The 16,033-nt window shown below is 46.1% G+C and overlaps 1 protein-coding gene across 1 annotated transcript in view; it reads right to left on the bottom strand.

Annotated features, from left to right (window-relative positions):
• Window positions 1–381: 381 nt before the first annotated feature.
• The window catches only part of LOC126481859 (uncharacterized), a 502,121-nt gene continuing 486,469 nt past the window's right edge, over window positions 382–16,033 (bottom strand). The window contains exon 6 of the mRNA XM_050105818.1: window positions 382–876. Within this exon, the coding sequence (XP_049961775.1) occupies window positions 382–876 (495 nt within the window). The remainder of the gene's footprint in view (window positions 877–16,033) is intronic.

Below are 16,033 nucleotides of genomic sequence, written 5' to 3'. Positions count from 1 at the left end.
AAGGCTTAATGGTCCTAGAAGAAAAGAGTTGCCGGAGTGACGCAGACAGTAGTTGCGGCATCCCCAACATACAAGGAGGCTCATGAAGTGGATGAGGTTTCTAGGAAATTGACAAGAATTGGCACAGGCAATGAGCTGCAGATGGGTTGACACTGGTCAACTCCATGTGTCTCCCTCAAGTTGAAAGACCGTCTTTGGGCGGGAGACACCTTTAGCAGTGCAATAACGCTTAGTGTTCCGAGAACAAAATAACCGTTGGAGTTGCGGTGTCCCCAATATACAAGGATGCATTCTTTGCATGGCAGACACCTCGACTGCGGTCTATCCCTTGGGCCGCTGGGAAGGGAGCAGCGCCTGGGGCGAGGCAGCCGGCAGCGGCAGTCACAGGTAAGAGACGTCCTTGGCGCGGCCGGCCTTGACGGCGCAGACGCCGTTGTGGACGGAGACGGAGCACTCCCTGGCGATGTGGTGCAACAGGCGGCGCTCGGCCCTGCGGCTGCGGCTGGAGCTGGAGGAGGCGCGGCCCGGCCGCCTCCAGAGCGAGTCACCCGCCGAGGAGCGTACAGTGGTGGCGGTCGCGCTGGAGGACAGGCCGGTGCCTCGCCGGCCCAACGGACCACCGGCACAGCCGCAGCGGCAGCACAGCCGCGAGAAGCCGTCGCGGAACTTGGACGACATCAGGTTGTACAGGATGGGGTTCACCGCCGAGTTGAGGTAGTGCATCACGCGGCACAGGCACAGCAGCCCGTAGTGGTTCTCGTAGCCGATAGAGACCACCGTCTCCGGCGGAGCGGCGATGATCCAGACGGTGAAGGCGCGGAACGGCAGCAGGCACACGAAGAACGCCGCCACCACGGTGCCCAGCATCAGCACCACCTGCAACAAGCGAGTGACACCGCCGTCAGCTTGTTTGTGTCCTTCGGCCGCGGCTTCTTGGCTTGAGTGCCACGTATATGAAGTCCTTGCTGAAAAGATATTCCGAGAAAATATAAGAAAAAATGCTGTGACAACGCTGGTTATAGTAGACATGAGTACATTGGAGTAAACGCTGGATTAGTTGTCTCGAATGCCGGGCCACAAAAGCTGTGACTTTTAGCGCAGTAGTGTGCAAGTAAGAAGAAGAGTACGTGATGCATTTTGTGCAGAGAGGCGCGGAGCATGTGCTGAGACGGTAAAAGTAGTGGGATAGCGATTGCATATATACAGATGGTGGTACTATTGCGTTCACAAGGTATATAAGGGCAATGCGTTGGTGGAGTTGTCATTTGCACTCAGATGATTCATGTGAAAACGTTTTCAACGCGTTTATGGCAGCACGTAGGGTATTAACAGACTTTCAACGGGGAATGGTAGTCGGAGCTAAACACATAGGACATTCAATTTCGGAAATCGTTAGGTAATTCAATATTCCGATATCTACAATGTGAAGAATGTGCCAAGAATGCGGACCTTCAGGCATTACTACTCACAGATTTTTCGACAACATGCTTTTGGAGAGAAGCAGCGATTAGTATGATTAATCAATAATTCAAGAACAGTCTTAATCGCATTTATTATTATTATTATACCGCCAGCCGGTTTCAAACAGATGTAGGGGTCATCTTCTGGGCGTTTATACCACCAGCAGTCGACCAATGGTGTAAACGCCCAGAAGATGACCCCTACGTCGGGTTGAAACCAGCTGGCGGTATAATAATAATAATAAATGCGATTAAGACTTCTTCAATTATTGATTACTACTCACTACAGACGACGCAATGCTTGGCTGATGACCTCCATTTAAAGACGGAGGGCAGAAGCGTTCATGAAGTCAGTGCTAACAGACAAGCAACACTGAGTGAAGTAATCGCAGAAAACAATGTGGAGCGTACGACGAACATATCTGCTAGGGCAGTGCAGCAAAATTTGGCGTTAATACGGTACGGCAGCAGACGACTGATCACGAGTGCCTTTACTGACAGCACGACATCACCTGCAGCGCCTCTCCTGTGTTCGTCACCATATCGGTTGGATTCTAGTCGGCTGGAAGACCGTGGCTTGGTCAGGTAAGTCCCAATGTCAGTTAGTAAGAGCTGATGATAGGACTCGAGTGTGGCGCGGACCACACGAAGCCATTGAGACAAGTTGTCAACAAGGCAATGTGCAAGCTGTTGGTGGCTCCGTAACGATGGGGGCTGTGTATACGTGTAATGGACTGGGTCTTCTAATCCAACTGAACCGATTATTGACTGGAAATGGTTGTATCCGGCTACTTGGAAACCATTTGCATCTATTAGTGTACTTCATATTCCCAAACAAGTCACCGCGCCGCAATTGCTTTCGATTGGCTTGAAGAATATTCTGGACAAATCGAGTGAATGATTTGGCCACCAAGATCGCCCGACATGATTACAGTTGCACATTCATGGGACGTAATCGACAGGTTAATTCGTGCACACCATCATGCACCAAAACCAATTTCGCAGCTATGAACGGTTATAGAGGCAGCATAGCTGAATACTTCTGCTGGGGCTTCCAACGACTTGTTGAGTCCATACCATGGCGAACTGCTGCACTGCGCCGAGAGAAAGGTGGTCCGACACGATATTAAGAGGTATCCCATGACTTCACCTCACTTTACTTTGCGGCAACGCAATTGTGCACTCTGACTCAGTCCCACTCCACACGCTCCAGCCGCTGTCTACTCTGCTACTAACCAGCCACTGTATTATTGCCCTTGGCCATCCGTGGCCAGTATCGAAATCAAGCGGTGACATTAAAGTAAACAAGTACAGCGGCAACTAAGCGAAACGCATCAATGCTTCCAGTTCAGTTGTTCAAATGGTTAAAATGGCTCTGAGCACTATGGGACTTAACATCTATGTTCATCAGTCCCCTAGATCTTAGAACTCCTTAAACCTCACTAACCTAAGGACAGCACACAACACCCAGTCATCACGAGACAGAGAAAATCCCTGACCCCGCCGGGAATCGAACCCGGGAACCCGGGCGCGGGAAGCGAGAACGCTACCGCACGACCACGAGCTGCGGACCAGATCAGTTGTACTCAATGTTTCCTTCAAAAATATCGTCTATACTGCAAAGCGGTGTTATCTGTGGCCGGCCGAAGTGGCCGTGCGGTTAAAGGCGCTGCAGTCTGGAACCGCAAGACCGCTACGGTCGCAGGTTCGAATCCTGCCTCGGGCATGGATGTTTGTGATGTCCTTAGGTTAGTTAGGTTTAACTAGTTCTAAGTTCTAGGGGACTAATGACCTCAGCAGTTGAGTCCCATAGTGCTCAGAGCCATTTAAACCATTTTTGTTATCTGTGATCTTCAATATCCGTGATAGTGGAAAACAGAGGAAGATGTCGCGGAAATTGACACATTCCGGTGAAAAGGAGTTTATATTAAAAAATAGAACAATTTGCCAGAAAGATAAAAGGCAGAATCAGGTAATGATATCTATACTGAAAGCAATTTTGTGTGGGGATAAAATGGTAGGGAAGTTAGAAAGAAAAGCAAAATTCATTTTAACAAACTCATAAAAAGCGGATGAAACTGCGGAAGAAATTAAAACGCCTAGACAACAAAGGCGTTCTAAAAAAGAAGTTTCTCTAGAAGACTTCGATAAAGCAGAAGCAAATTACCACGATGAGAAAGCTCTTTATATTTTCAAGGGGAAAGAAAACATCGGAAAATTCTGGAAGGAACAAGAGCTCGTTTCAGATGAGAAAATAAGAGGACTAACACAGCTTTCTAACATTGTGTGATAGAGTATTCACCTCATAACTTATCATTAAGGTTAGTGCAGTTTTCGTTAAGTAACTGTTGTTGTACCGTCCTTCCTTCCCTCAAAAATGGTTCAAATGGCTCTGAGCACTATGGGACTTAACTTCTGAGGTCATCAGTCCCCTAGAACTTAGAACTACTTAAACCTAACAAACCTAAAGACATCACACACATCCATGCCCGAGGCAGGATTCGAACCTGCGACCGTAGCGGTCTCGTGGTTACAGACTGTAGCGCCTAGAACCTCTCGGCCACCCCGGCCGGCTTTCCTTCCCTCCGCAACCCCGATAAGCCGACCGAAACGCCCCCACTCACGGGTGCAATAATATCGTGGTCTGCCAATAAGTAAGACCTGTATTTGGCGCTACATACAATGACGTACAAAAGTTATGGGATACCTCCTAATATCGTGTCGGACATTCGTTTGCACGGCGTAGTGCAGCATCTCGACGTCTCATGGACTCTACAAGTCGTTGGATGTCCCCTGGAGAAATATACAGCCATGCACGCTGCATAGCGGTCCATAGTTGCGAAAGAGTTGCCTCTCGCTTATTTCGCATAAATATTCGATTGGATTCAGGTCTGACGATATGCGTGACCAAATCACTTGCTCTGATTGTCCAGAACGTTCTTCAATTCAATCGCGATCAACTGTGGTCCTGTCACAACCGACATTGTCATCCATAAAATTTCCATCGTCATTTCCGAACATGATGTTCAATGAGTGGCTGAAAATCCGAACATAATAATTTCCCATCAATAACCAATCAGTTAGACCAGAGGGACCAGTCCATTCCATGTAAACACACTTCTCACCATAATGTAACCGCCACTAGCTTGCACAGTACCTCGTTGACAACTTCTGTCCATGGCTTCACGGGATCTCCGCCACACTCGAAATCTATCATCAGCTCTTACCAGTTCGTATCGGGATTTACCTCATCAGGCCACGGTTCTCCACTCGACAAGGATCCAACCGTTATGATGACTGGCCCAGGAGAGGCGCTACAGGCGATGTCTTGCTGTTAGTAAAGGCACTCCCAGTCGGTCGTCTGCTGCCATCTTCCATTAACGCCAACTTTCGCCGCACTGTCCCAACGGATACGTTCGTCGTTCTCCCCGCATTGATTTTAGTGATTATTTGACGCAGTACTACTTGTCTGTCAGCACTGACAGCTCTACGCAAATGATGCTTCTCTCGGTCGTTAAGTGGAGGTTCAATTGGTTCAATTGGCTCTGAGCACTATGGGACTTAACATCCATGGTCATCAGTCCCCTAGAACTTAGAACTACTTAAACCTAACTAACCTAAGGACATCACACAACACCCAGTCATCACGAGGCAGAGAAAATCCCTGAGCCCGCCGGGAATCGAACCCGGGAACCCGGGCGCGGGAAGCGAGAACGCTACCGCACGACCACGAGCTGCGGACGTTAAGTGGAAGCCACCGGCCACTGCGTTGTCGGCGATGAGAGGTAGTGCTAGAAATATGGTATTCTTGGCACGCTCTTGATACTATATATCGCGGAATATTGAATTCCCTAACGATATTTGGAATTGTGTCCCAGGCATCTAGTTTCAACTATCATTTCGTATTCAAACTTTGTCATTTCCCGTTGTGCGGCTACAATCTCGTCGAAATCCTTTTCACGTGAATCACCTGAGTACAACTGGCAGCTCCGCCAATGCACTGGCGCTATGTGTGCGATACTACCGCCATCTGTATATATGCGTTTCGCTATCATATTACTATTTTCTTTTCACCGCAGTGTACTGTGACACGTCTGTCTTTGGAAAGCTAATATTCCATCCCAAGACTCATTCCATAGTTTGGTGGATATTGCAGCAGCTGAGGTATGACGTAGCAAGTGGTGCGAGAGGCAGACAACAAATGATACAACGAGTACTAATTCTCTGAGAAATTGCGCCACTTTAGTAGGGGGATAGTCTGATTGCCTAACGACATTCGAGCCACCACGCCAACCTCTAAGATTGATTCATTAATATTTGATGAAGTATAATTCACATTCAATTGTCTACTGTGCTGAATAAATTCTAAATAGCTCTTATAATTCAATTGTTTCGTATCTCACACTTACAAATTTTTTTATTACCATTAGAATAACAATATTCAGACGAAGCATTTCGTGTATCTTCAGCTCCCACCAAAAGTACGCTACGAAGCGAAGTAATTAGGGCTGTCTAATCAGTCTGCCACAAGGGGTTGAATGGTGTGGCTCGCGTTGCATGCCGCGCTGTTTAAGGTCTGGTTGTGCGTCCTGTAAGATTGAATTGAAATATCGCACTTCTGCTCGCAAAGCAGATTAGTAAAACTGTACTTCATTTCTGTAAACACATGTTTTGTAAGATACTTCATGTAGTTGAGTTGTGGCTGATTCTAACAAGAACTGTGAATCGTGCGACTTAGTAGATGTAAACAAGCAAACCGTCTTATTAGCAGTCTATAGCTCCATCTGCTTCGTGCTTTGTAAATAATGAAAAGCTATCGGCAATCCAAATTTGGAACTTACCAGATCATTTAATAGAACTGAGATTCTTAGCTTCACCTCAAGAGCTCGCGACTTGGGCACTACATCTGGACTGGGACAAGGACATCTTAATAGATCTCAGGTCAGTGGAGGAGTATAGAAAGTGTTTTACCTTCAAGCGGCAAACGCAACTAGGCCCTGAATTTCCAGTACAAACGGAAGCAGTTTCTTGTAATTCGTATTAACGCAGAGGAGGGAAAGCGATGGAGGAATCACTGTAGAGTATGAACTGTGATTTGCAAACCGACTAAAATCATCTCATTCGATAATTACCTCGGTTAATGCTCGAATTCACCGATATTCTACACAAACCGTATTTCGACCACGCCGGCCACGGTGGCCGTGCGGTTCTGGCGCTGCAGTCCGGAACCGCGAGGCTGCTACGGTCGCAGGTTCGAATCCTGCTTCGGGCATGGGTGTGTGTGATGTCCTTAGGTTAGTTAGGTTTAAGTAGTTCTAAGTTCTAGGGGACTTATGACCTAAGATGTTGAGTCCCATAGTGCTCAGAGCCATTTGAACCATTTGAACCATTTCGACCACATCCGATTGACATTCATTAATTTCTCTTCGCCCTTTTTCCATTCGTAATATCCAGAGAGAGGTCACCGCATTTAGCTCACGCCGCCATTTGTAGAAATTGTATCCTTCTGCTCCTCTTTGGCAGTCGGCTTGCGCAGAGATCTGAGGGAAGAGACGTAGAAGTCATGCTGAACCTTGGAAGAGTGCCATTAACGATTGCGTCACAATCTCACTTACTAGAAGCAATATGTCAGGACCTAGGACAATATTCAGTGAGACGAGACACTGTAAGTCCAACAGAAGAAGTTGATGTCTCGCAACATAGAAATGAACTACACGAGATGTAAGTGCATCCACACAACGCCAAAACATAAATGTATCCAGTGTCAGTAAAGTTTAGAGTTCCAAAAACCAAGAAATTGTGCGAGGAAGAATAGTAGAAAGCCAAAATTCTTAAGTAATAATTGTAATTTGATACTGTTTAAGAGTAGTTACGTAAAACATGAGACCTGTTTACGATCTTGGTAAATAACTTTTTAAGGAAGCGCAAATTGTTGTAGCGACCATTGAAGATGCTTTGAAATAAAGCGAAACGCGCGTGGTCTACATAGGAGTTTTATTACAGACGCAGAAGACGGCCCGCGTTTGAGGTTCGAGTCCTCCCTTGGGCATGGATATGTGTGTTGTCCTTAGCGTAAGTTAGTTTAAGTTAGATTAAGTAGTGTGTAGGCCTAGGGACCAATGACCTCTGCAGTTTGGTGCCATAGAGCTTGCCACAAATTTACAATTTTTAGCACAAGACGGTAGGTAATCTATATTACTTGTACAAGTGGTTTATTTGTCCTGGTCGTCTTTGGATACCTGAATGCCTCTGTCTTAGCAGCATAAATATGTACCTCGTATCTACAGCCTAGAACTGCAGACATACCACCGGCAACGGTGGCGTAAACGCTATATTGGGTCACTGTTTCTGCTCCGTGACCAATTTTAGTATTTAAAATTTTGTGGGAGAAGTATTAATTGCAGAAAATTTATTCAAAGTGGTTCAGATGGCTCTGAGCACTATGGGACTTAACATCTGAGGACATCAGTCCCCTAGAACTTAGAACTACTTAAGCCTAACCAACCTAAGGACATCAAACACATCCATGCCCGAGGGCAGGATTCGAACCTGCGACCGTAGCAGTCGCCCCGTTCCAGACTGAAGCGCCTAGAACCGCTCGGCCATACCGGCCGGCGAAACTTTATTATCAATACAGCAAGACGCTCGCTGGGAAGGCACATATTCTCGTAGTTCATTTGTAAACGGAAACCTTTCAAATGGCAACACAAAATGTGATTTCAATAGCTTGGAAACACAGTCATCGTATTTATGAATAGTCAGCTAAAGAGCTTTCTGGGGTCAGTCATTGCTAATACAGACGTCAAATGCCAGCGAGTGTCACTGTGAGCCTCTTACTAGCCTGTAACGGTACAGTATTTGTAAGAAGTACGGTGTTTAACCACCGCGCAGTTAGTGAAATTCTGCTAGAAGGTGGAACTTGGCAGAATTCTGGTTCAGGCTAGACTCAGAAAATTTTCGACAGTCACTGGACAGAAAATACCCGACAATCGCTAAACTCAAAATCATTCGGTCACGTGCGGTTTTCTATTTAAGGAAGTTGGAAACCTGATTATTAGCTGTGAAGCGGGAGTGTGATAACTATGTACTGAAAATTCGTAGAAATCCCGACAACATGTTTGACCAGCAGTGTGCAGTTGCGTTTCGGGAATACAATAAATGTAATAAATTTTGACAAACTGTTTAGTTCAAAGAACTATCGCTGTCAACTGACGTTGTTAAGATGCGTGGCACGCGGGGTAGCCGCGCGGTCATGGGCGTCTCGTCATGGTTCACGCGGCTCCCCCGTCGGAGGTTCGAGTACTCCCTCGGGTATAGGTGTGTGTGTTGTCCTTACCGTAAGTTAGTTGAAGTTAAATTACGTAGTGTGTAAGTCTAGGGACCGACGACCTCAGCAGTTTGGTCCCACAGAAGCTTACCACAAATAAAAAATAAATAAAAAACAGATCCATCGCTGCATTGAGATTTGTTGAAGTTAATAATTTTCCGATTGGCGTAAACTATAAGCTAACACCTCATCTGTGGGCCCCCTAAACACCCATAAACGTTAGAGCCGACATTCAAAGCGTATTGAGTACCAATGAGATTGCAATATATTTCATCGTAATATTCACAGGCATCTTTTGGTGAACTACCTTAGCCACTATCGTCAAGTAACTTCTTGTTAAATCGAAAGAAGTTATACGTGGCTAGACATCTAACGAGAAGTACCTTGGCCAAATTTTACTGTTAAATACTACGCTTGTCATGATAAAGAGGTGATTTATGGAAATGAAATTTTCAGGTAAAAGAAAAATAAAATTTATACCTTGCTCAGTCTGTGTATCGAATGGTAATAATTCTTCAGTGTGAAGATTCGCAAACGAAACTGAATAACAGTATATCTTTCTCACTGCGATGTCGCCTTTGGCGACGTAGTGGAACATAAGTACACAACAGCATTTCTAACTGACTTCCGCAGTCACATTATTAACAGTGATGACTCTTGAAATTCCTTGTCGTGATGCATGAGGCGGAAGCCACAGTGGATAAACCATTTTGAACGTTTCTGCTAGTGCTGTGATTGCCATTCCTCTAGGACGTTGGGACCTCTGTGTTCATCTTCTGGTTTCGAACGATTCGCTAGTCGCTTTCCGCAAGATTGCTGCCGCTGGAACAAGGGAAGCTGTCACCCTTTCTTATGGGAGATTGTTCAAATAGTGAAAACAATGAAAGTTTCAGCTTTGAAAAGCGACCTGCTGATTCGTATGATCGAACTTTATGCAAGTATTGGAACAAAACTGCGAGCTTCCTACTTGACGTACCCAGTGGTTTTAAATAAGCTGCTCGCCATTAACGGCCGCGGGCCGCGGTGGCCGTGCGGTTCTAGGCGCTCAGTCCGGAACCGCGTGTCTGCTGCGGTCGCAGGTTCGAATCCTGCCTCGGGCATGGATGTGTGTGATGTGCTTAGGTTAGTTAGGTTTAAGTAGTTCTAAGTTCTAGGGGACTGATGACCTAAGATGTTAAGTCCCATAGTGCTCAGAGCCATTTGAACCATTAACGGCTGAAGTTCTAAGAGACACTGTTTCCATCTACAAACCAGTCAATAAGGCAGGATGGCATATAGCCTAGTCTTTAGGAGAGCTCTATTCGTATTCTTTTCAGCCATATCACAGGAAGCTGGAACTGAGATATGGGGCACGTAACAACTGGAATTGATTGGGGGGATATTATTAGTTCCGACAGGTAATTTGAAATAAAAAAAGTAGAGTCCGTTGTGACTTGGCAAGACAGCGAAGCCACTATGAGAGGAAGCCGAAAGGCACGCGTTTAAGCTCACGCAGGCTGGCGTGAGGTCTGGAACAGGTAAAGTAATTGAGTCTAGTAAAAAAGGTACGTAGCTTCTGGAATACTTAACTTTAACCCATAATTGGTGAACATCGGTCTGACGGTACATGCATCACTAGATAAATAGCAAATGATAATGGCGCCTTGCTAGGTCGTAGCAAATGACGTAGCTGAAGGCTATGCTAACTATCGTCTCGGCAAATGAGAGCGTAATTTGTCAGTGAACTGGGGCGAGTGCTAGGACGTCTCTCTAGACCTGCCGTGTGGCGGCGCTCGGTCTGCAATCACTGACAGTGGCGACACGCGGGTCCGACGTATACTAACGGACCGCGGCCGATTTAAAGGCTACCACCTAGCAAGTGTGGTGTCTGGCTGTGACACCACAGAGACATTCGGCATTTCTAGTTGGAAATGACAGTTTGCTGTTAATTTAAATCTATAGCACCTATAACAAGTCCCTAGCAACTCTTCCAAGGTTCAGCATGTCTTCTACGTCTCTCCTTTCGGATCTCTGCGCACGCCGTCTGACAAAGAGGTGCGAAAGGATAAAATTTCTACAAATGGGGGCGTGAGCTAATAGCGGCGACGTGTCTGTGGATATTACGAAGGGAAAAGGGGCGAAGAGAAATTAATGAATGATAATCGGATGTGGTCGACATGAAGTTTGGGTAGAATACCGGTGATTTCGAGCGTTAACCGACATAATTATCGAATGAGATGATTTTGGTCGGTTTGGAAACCACCTTTCATACTCTACAGTGATTCCTTCTTCGCATTCCCTCCTGTGCATTAACACGAAACAGGAGTGGTCTTGTTTACAAACACGGTTATTGAACGGATGCAATGAATTACAGACCATTTTCACTAACGTCCACGTCGCAGAATTATAGAACATGATACAAGCTCGAATATAATGACGTTCATGGAGGAAAGAATTACTTTTTAAACCAATTGGCACCCTTTCAGCCTACCTTGTTCAAACACTTTATCTTGCAAATAGCACTTACATTTCCGAAAGGAGTTTGACTAAGTATCATATAGTGGTCTAGTAACCAAAATACTGAAATACTTTTGCCACGGAAATTTTCTTAGTGATACAATCCAGAATGTTACACATGACGGCAGTCGTTCAACAGAAACAAAAGTATCATCGACAGCGCCGCAAGGAAGCGTAATTGAATCATTAATGTTTTCAATATTCACAAACAGATTAACAGATACGATCAGCAGTGAGCCGTGCGCGGCTTGTGTTCGTGCCGTTGATTGTTTATCTTCTCTTTCAGTACTGCCGCCTCGTTTACTTATTCTATTTACTGGCTCACTAACTTCCTGCCTTACCTGCCTGAGTGGCAGCAGCAGCACTTATCGATAAGTGCACCGTCGTACCACCTCTAAAGCGACCGATAGTATTTCCGTGTCGTCGTGTGTCTGGAGTTCAGTCGGAATGCAGCAGCAGTGAAGTCGGGGACAGAGCGCCGATGAGGCGCGGACAGCCAGTGCTCGCCGACCGCTGGCGAGACACTTGAGCTGTCCGGCGGAAGGAGATTGGAGCGGGAACGACCGTTGGTTGGTCGTTCGGTCGGTCGTCTCATCGGGCGACGTGTATTTGGTCCTTTGACCGTTTCCGACCCTAGGCAGTCGGTCGATTTTGGCAGAGCAGGAAGAAAGTCTCTGCGGCGCGTTGTCAGGCCGGAGCCGCTGGCGGCGTGAATGCGTGGTTGGAGTTGTGAGGCGCTTCTTGCGACGATTACGAAGCTCGTCGCTCACCGATCCTGGCCACGTAACCTACTATCAAGCCCCAACTGCTGTCACATCTCTTCGTGTGATCCTGGTTCTCGCTTTCTGGGAGATTACTGCGTGCTACGGTCGCAGGTTCGACTCCTGCCTCGGGCATGGATGTTTGTAATGTCCTTAGGTTAGTTAGGTTTAACTAGTTCTAAGTTCTAGGGGACTAATGACCTCAGCAGTTGAGTCCCATAGTGCTCAGAGCCATTTGAACCATTTTTAGATTACTGCGAGCAACAATGTATGTGCATTGGAGTCCGCTAGAGTTACCGCCGTTTTTTCTGTGTGATGTTTAACTTAATTTAATTCATTCCTTCGTTAATGAAGTGTACCAGTGGTATCTTCTGCCTTGTGACCGTTGACGTTCCGGTTACCTGCCCTGGGCGTTGACGTAATTTTCGGCAGTGTATTTTCCTCGTCGTGTTGATGCTGTCCATCACAGCGTGTAGTTCGACAGCTGAGGCGTGTTGGTAGCTTTGCGCATTTATTCTGACTTGGCTGGATTGGGCACCAGCATCCAGAACAGTGTGCTGTTCACATCTTGCTGTCGTTTGCCGGTCAGGTGGAGTAGAACTGATCTTGTTGGATGGTTCGTCGGCTGGCTTTCGGTTTGGTTGTCTTCGTATTACGAGGTTGTCGGTCTGGCTGCCTGCCGCAATTAGTGTTACCTTCCCCGGCTGCCCCTTGGAACCTTCTGAGCCCCGCTCTTTGTGTCTTACATAGTGATTTCCCTTTTAATCGTAAGTATTCTGTGTGGCCCTCAACCGAGTTTTAGCTTATTAGAATTGCGAGGGTTAGGCCCTAAGCTGTACAAAAATTGTTTCTTGTTTGGTATGTCTAGGCCTTAAGCTGTAAATTTGTTTCAAATTTGTATGTGGCCTTCAGCCGAGTTTTTCAGATTAAATGAAAAATTCGTAATTTCTTTGTTTGGGCTTTAAGCCATGAGATTGTGGTTTCATATGTGGTATTCAGCCGAATTTTATGTGAAGCCTTTAGCCAATTTCAGCTGAAAATTAGCTCTTCCCTTTAGGCCTTAATTCGTAAAATTGTTTTCTGCATGCTGTGTGGCCTTTAGCCGAGTTTTAATCTCTCTTAAATTAAAAATTCAAAATCCTTGACTTTCCCTTAAGTCATAAGATTGTTATTCCGTAGTATGAGGCCTTCAGCCGAGTTTTACACGAAATATTTTAAGATAAGGCGTTCAGCCTTTTCAAAGTGACAGCTCTTCTTCCTAGGCCTTAAGCGTTAAATTTTTTTGTTGACATGCGGCCTTCAACCAAGTTTTCAGCCTATGTAGGATAAACTTTGAAAATCTTTGTCTCGGCCTTAAGCCGTAACACTGTTCTTGATTAATGTGAGGCCTTCAACCGAGTTCTATGGGAAAAATTTAAGCTAAGGCTTTCGGCCTATTTAGATTGAAGATGCAAATTTCTTTTTCTAAAGAAGTGAAGCCTCAAGAAGAACTCCTGTAGCTCTGTTCCTTTCTTAGGCCTTGTGCCTTGGGTTTTCGATGTGGCCTTCAGCCGATCTAATTTAAATGAAAGGAAGTCTTCCGTTAAAACCCTGAGAGTTTTTGATTCTTGCTTATGTGATTGTGTGTTTTAACAAATAAAGTTTATATGTAGAGTGCAACTGACAGCAACTTAATTTGGCCCCTTTCCACTAATATAGCCTCATCCGCTCTGTCCGGCTAGCACACAGATTTCAAGCAGCAAATTAAAATTGGTCGTTGACGATGTTGTTGTCTAGAGAAAAGTATCAAAGTTCGACAATCGTAAGGAGAAGCAGAAGGTCAGGAACAAAAATTCCACTTGGTGTAGTGAATGGTAGCCCTCTTTCAATGTAGATAAACGTAATGTAATGTCGGCGAGAAAGACAAATAACGTGGGATCAGTTACATATTAGTGATGCGTATCTAAAGCACGTCACATGGTACAGATAGATGAGAAAATAAATGAAGGGTTACTTCTTCGAGATTCCGTAATTGTTTGACACTGTGAAGTAGAAGTTTGAAATTTGGCACAAAGATACTTACGATCTTCTTCTGTAATGGTGCTAATGCATGGAACCCTGCTGCGTTACTGTCAGACTTGCCGACACTTCAGACAGCAAAGTGTCGACACATGCGAAACAACGACACAGCTAAGAAGTTCGTATGAGCTGTAAGGTCGGTTAATGATGTCACATTGACACCAAATTAGATCACAATTCTGCTCAACGCCATCGTGGACGTGTCACACGATGAGAAGGTCGCCACAGCCCCTCCTACCCACATTTCACCCTTAGTTTTGACGTCTCTGCGTTGGAGGTCAGAACCGCGACACCCATCGTTGCCGGCCGCTGTCTCCGAGCGGTTCTAGGTGCTTCAGTCCGGAACCGCGCTGCTGCTATGGTCGCAGGTTCGAATTCTGCCTGGGGCATAGATGTGTGTGATGTCCATAGGTAAGTTAGGTTTAAGTAGTTGTTCTAAGTCTAGGGGACTGTTGACCGCAGATGTTAAGTCCCAGAGTGCTTAGAGCCATTTGAACCCAGCGTGGAAATGACGCGGTTATCTTATAGGTGGCCTAAGAAAATATTTCAGACACACCGCCGCTCAGAATCGACACTAAAAGGCTCAGGGTGGCTTAAAGACCCTCAATGAAATCGTACCTTTCTATTGGCCGTTGCTTCCTACACTTTTCGTAGTTGAAAACGACAGTTCGCAGGGCCATGAGCAACAGGAAGCCGTTCTTGACTACGTTTGACACTGCTAACACCTTCTGACGTTTCAGCTCCTCTTTTCTTCAACTTTGTTGAGCACGTTACAAATGTACCAGTAGGACAGTTAGACGTCAATTCACTTATAACCATGTGTGGTGCCTGTTCCTTCTGAAATGTCCGAAAGAACAGACACCACGCATTCATAAATTTGATTGGCCTCCATGAGAAATGAATCTACAACCTTCAGTGCGGATGCACATTTACGCTCAACCTCCAGCTAGAATCTAAAATTAGCGAGCATGGAGAACTTGGGTATGGACTGCAGACAGTGGTGCTAGGTGGGAATGTGAGCCGGTTGGGGAGCGTGCCGAGATAGCCCAACCATGTGTGACAAACTTTGTGTCTATGTGGCACAGTGGTTAACGCAACAGCCTAATAAGCAGATCCCGGGTTTGAGTCACAATCCAGCACACATTTTCACTAGTCACCGGTGAATGCATGAAGTCCCGATGCACCTGATCTCATTAGTTCCTTCCCTTTCCTTTCCTTCCTCTCGTCCTCCAATATACATAATAGATACCAGTTCAGGCTGGCGGCTGCTCTATTGCCTTAAGGTAGGCACAGCCCACTCAAGGGGGTCGAAGGGGTTGACTAGGCCTCAGGAGCTTGAGCAGCGTCAGCCTGATACGCTGCCGAATATCTGCAGATACGTTTCTAAGGTGCTCAAAAAACCTACGTGGGTCGCGCCGAGAGTGCTAAAGGACTGGGGTGGAGGTGGGGGGTGTCTTAGACGGCCCCTTTCCCGTTCTATTCACACGCATGTTAAAGTGGCACATGATCACGCCACAGCAAGGCGGATAACAAGAGGGCTGTGAAGGCAGAAGTACCCTTTGCTGCTTCAGATCACGTTCAAATATGGTTGGTTTTGAACAATCTCCAGTGCTTCCAGACTATACACGATAGGAAAAATTACGGCTATGCTCGTCTCCAAATCGGTGTGATCACTTTCTACATCTACATCTGCATCTACATCTGCATTCATACTCCGCAAGCCACCTGACGGTGTGTGGCGGAGGGTACCTTGAGTACATCTATCGGTTCTCCCTTCGATTACAGTCTCGTATGGTTCGTGGAAAGAAAGATTGTCGGTATGCCTCTGTGTGGGCTCTAATCTCTCTGATTTTATCCCCATGGTCTCTTCGCGAGATATACGTAGGAGCGAGCAACATACTGCTTGTCTCCTCGGTGAAGGTATGTTCTCG

The sequence above is a fragment of the Schistocerca serialis genome, chromosome 5 (assembly GCF_023864345.2).
Source record: "Schistocerca serialis cubense isolate TAMUIC-IGC-003099 chromosome 5, iqSchSeri2.2, whole genome shotgun sequence".
NCBI classification, from domain to species: domain Eukaryota; kingdom Metazoa; phylum Arthropoda; class Insecta; order Orthoptera; family Acrididae; genus Schistocerca; species Schistocerca serialis.
This window is presented reverse-complemented; position numbering and strand designations above follow the sequence as displayed.